Source organism: Ostrea edulis, chromosome 1, assembly GCF_947568905.1.
Source record: "Ostrea edulis chromosome 1, xbOstEdul1.1, whole genome shotgun sequence".
Classification (NCBI taxonomy): domain Eukaryota; kingdom Metazoa; phylum Mollusca; class Bivalvia; order Ostreida; family Ostreidae; genus Ostrea; species Ostrea edulis.
In genome coordinates, this window is record NC_079164.1 from 20,503,795 (window position 1) to 20,507,346 (window position 3,552).

Sequence of the window (3,552 nt, forward strand, 5' to 3'; positions counted from 1 at the left end):
CACTAAAGAAGATGCTATTTAAGTATTTTACACAAACACTATAAACCAGGTTTGACCTCGCCCTGGGGTCTAACCTCTACCCCGGGGATCATGAAATTAACAATTTTGGTAGAGATCTTCCTGCTCTACATCACCATGCATTTAGTTTTTCTTACACATGTGGTTCTAAAGAAAAAGATTTTTTGAAAATTGGTCAATTTTGGCAGTTTGTTTTCCCACCACAAAGGTCCCAGGGGTGCAGGAGACCTGAAATCTACAATTCATGCCAGCCTTGTCACAAAGATGCTTCATACCAAATTTGAAAAGAATTGGAATAATAGTTATCAAGAAGTTAAAAATTTCAATAGGTTACCCAAGCAACTCAAGTGACCTAAACAGGAATCTCCGTGGTCCAGCTCCGTAAACACTCATCTACTGTCTGTTCACAGCACTTTACTCCGCGAGTGACTTATATAATTACTTAATAGAGGTACATGTTATATTTTCTTGCTTATGATATATCACTGCAAGTGACTATATAATGTACTTTGAACTAGGCGAGTTTAAAACAATTATTGATACTTGCGTATACAAAAACACTACATTTATTAGTTTTACATATACAAAACTTCTAAGACCCCCTGACCCCATCATGAATTTGCCATGGCCGACCCACTGGAGGCCTAAAAGCGGCCCCAGACCCTCTATTTCTAAGATTTTAACTATTTAAAAACAGATATGACTTTGAGAAAAATTATGACAGAAAGTAGACAAATATTCAAACGCAACAAAGAACTGAATAGTGAGAATCTAAAGTTTTAAAAAGGCATTCATTACCTAATGAAAGTAGATAAATCCAGAGAAAACCACACTTCATTGCTTACTACCACATGATTCCAGTGCATATATACACATTCAATTGAAATGTACCTGATGAATTCAATTCTTATAATCTATGCCATTAGAGTTATAGAGAGAGTTTATTGATTTTCATCATGGATGTCTAATATATCAATATAAATTTTAAATTATTCATGCCAGTTGGACATCATAAACTTCAAATAGGTCAGAGACTGTACAGTTGTAGATAAAATAATTTAATTATTAATTGAAACTTGGACAGAGATGGTCAGAAGATGACCTTCAAGATGTAGATATGGAAGCGCTATCCTGGATATGAAAGAATGTATACCTATATTACTAACATATTCGTATTCACATATCAATCCTGTTCATGTATTATTAACATAACCATATCACTTTTATATAATTAGCAAGATTTCATTACACGTTAATTTATTCTTTAATTAATCACCATTAACATCATGTTAAATCATTTGGATTCACTTGTCTGGGAATAGTTTTTATGCAATTGTGTGTTTTTTATAAACATCATCCTTTTTGCATGAAGGTCTGGATAGTGTCACCATGCAAGACAGGTCACGAATTCCAAATCTATTGCTCGATTAAGGCCTTCGGTATACGATATCTAATACACGCAATTTCCTACTTACGTAAAAACAAATTTTTAATCAACTTTTGGAGTTTCTATTGATCACAATCTTATTTTAAGAAGTGTTCCCAACTTATCACGATATAATGAAATGCACCACCGATTATGACGTATTGTCTGCAGTGAGGGCGTGTAGATCGATTTTGAATGTAAATTTCACCTGTAAATTATGCAACTACAAAAGCAGGATAATAAATAGGCGTGATACGTTTTTAGAAAATAGTTTAAACATTTTATTTCCCTGTTACCTTGGACAGAAGAAAACATTTGATTTTTTTACTTCAACAGAAGGAAGATTTTGAATTAGAAATCTTTAGTTATTTTCTTGTTTAGTGTTCCAAAGAACCACCAAGAAAATTTAGTTTACTCGCTGCTTTAGGAAGGAAGACATTCAATTTTACTTGTCAAGATAAGAAAATACTAGTCTCCACAAATATATCTGTGCATTGAAATGTATGTGAAGAATTTATCTTGTAAAGTATCAGTTTCTCTACACTGAACAACAAACACGACATGAACTCCGAATAATCTGAAAAATGTGTATTATGCGACAAGTAACAGGTTTATGAATAGCATACCATACATTCCTGTCTAACTTAATAAATCCGACTTCCCATTAATGTTCAATTAATCTTACTAACACCTACGCATGATTTACTCTAACATGGAACCTTTATCGAACTTGAAAACTTTTTTTAAAAATTAGGAATACTAAAATAACACCTATTGCAAACAGAATTTCAAACAAGACATTTGTTGTAAAAACAATATCAACAATTAAAGCTAACATTCATAATCCATAAATCCATTGACTAGAATCTGTTCTTCTATTGCCCTGAAATCGTCACTTTTGGCTTGCTGTTTTTCGAATCGTGGGATGTACACCTGTGAGGCTCCTGGTCCAGTCTCTATTTGTTTTATCTCCACCTCTTCCTCGCTCGACGAATCCAAATCTGACCCATATCCACTGTCCTTCATAATTTTACTGCTTGTGTAAGTCCGGGCCTTGAATTCCAAGGTAGTTTTGAACCACTTTCTGCACTCATCAATGTGATAATCCAGCAATGTCACAAACGTCCGCTCGGGGCTTTTTGGATATATTACCATGGTTTCTGAAAATACCTTTGGCTTCACCCTTGGTTCATAGTAAGTCTTGCTAACAAAACGCCTCTTTGTGCAGTCTTTGAAACACACGATTGTGTCCTTGTGGTGGACAGGTTTCAGCACTGGTTTGAAGTCGACCTCTTCATGGAATCTTTTCATGACTTTAAACAAAAGCACACTAATGTCCGAGTCTTCCCGATAATTGGGCACAGGGACATTTGTAACAGATTCACTCACTGACTCGGGGATCATAGCGGAGATGCACAATTCTTTTTACTTCTGGCTAAAATAAGTTTCATTCGAGCGCGCTTTATTTACGATATACACACTGAATTTACCTTTTATCTTATAACAAATGATTTAGTTCTTATATAGCCGCGGGCGTCGACGCAAAATTTATCAAACAGGCACAGATATGAAAGCACATTTGCACCTCTCTGTTTTCCTTCTTCCAACGCACAGCATAAAACCACCAGCTCCTTTGGGGTCAGACACGCAATAGAAAACAAATAAATCGTTTGTTCCCTGAGGGCTGATGAAGATGTATATTACTTGTACCTCAGCCAGGTAAGTCACAAACTACAGGTATAAAATCTGTCCCACCTTCTGAGATAATGAGAAAGATAACAGTGGACACGAGTCACATAAAGCGGTCCTTATTCAGGATACCAACAGTGCAGAAACGGGAACAAACGCGATCAATCCGCTCGAAATCGATAAACCAACCAAAAACATCGTTGTTTAATCTCTTTGGGGATTTAAAAAACCATCTTTCTTCCCTTTTTACCTTCAATATTATTGACTTTTCTCGCTACACTGCACAAAGTTTTCATAACGTATGAATGAAATATTAATACCATCTGTTACACGGCAGATAATTGTTGAATTGATTAACCTGGTCTCCTGACCCAGGGTCAGCTATTCACTTAATTCTAATAGTAAGGTAATTTAGAGAG

At 35.4% G+C, this 3,552-nt stretch overlaps 1 protein-coding gene across 1 annotated transcript; it reads right to left on the reverse strand.

The window, feature by feature from the left end:
- Positions 1-2,017: 2,017 nt before the first annotated feature.
- LOC125663631 (refilin-B-like) lies at positions 2,018-3,409 on the reverse strand. Its single transcript, XM_048895925.2, has one exon. The coding sequence runs from the start codon at positions 2,846-2,848 to the stop codon at positions 2,276-2,278; it is 573 nt and encodes a 190-aa protein (XP_048751882.2). The 5' UTR covers positions 2,849-3,409; the 3' UTR covers positions 2,018-2,275.
- Between the last annotated feature and the right edge of the window lie 143 nt (positions 3,410-3,552).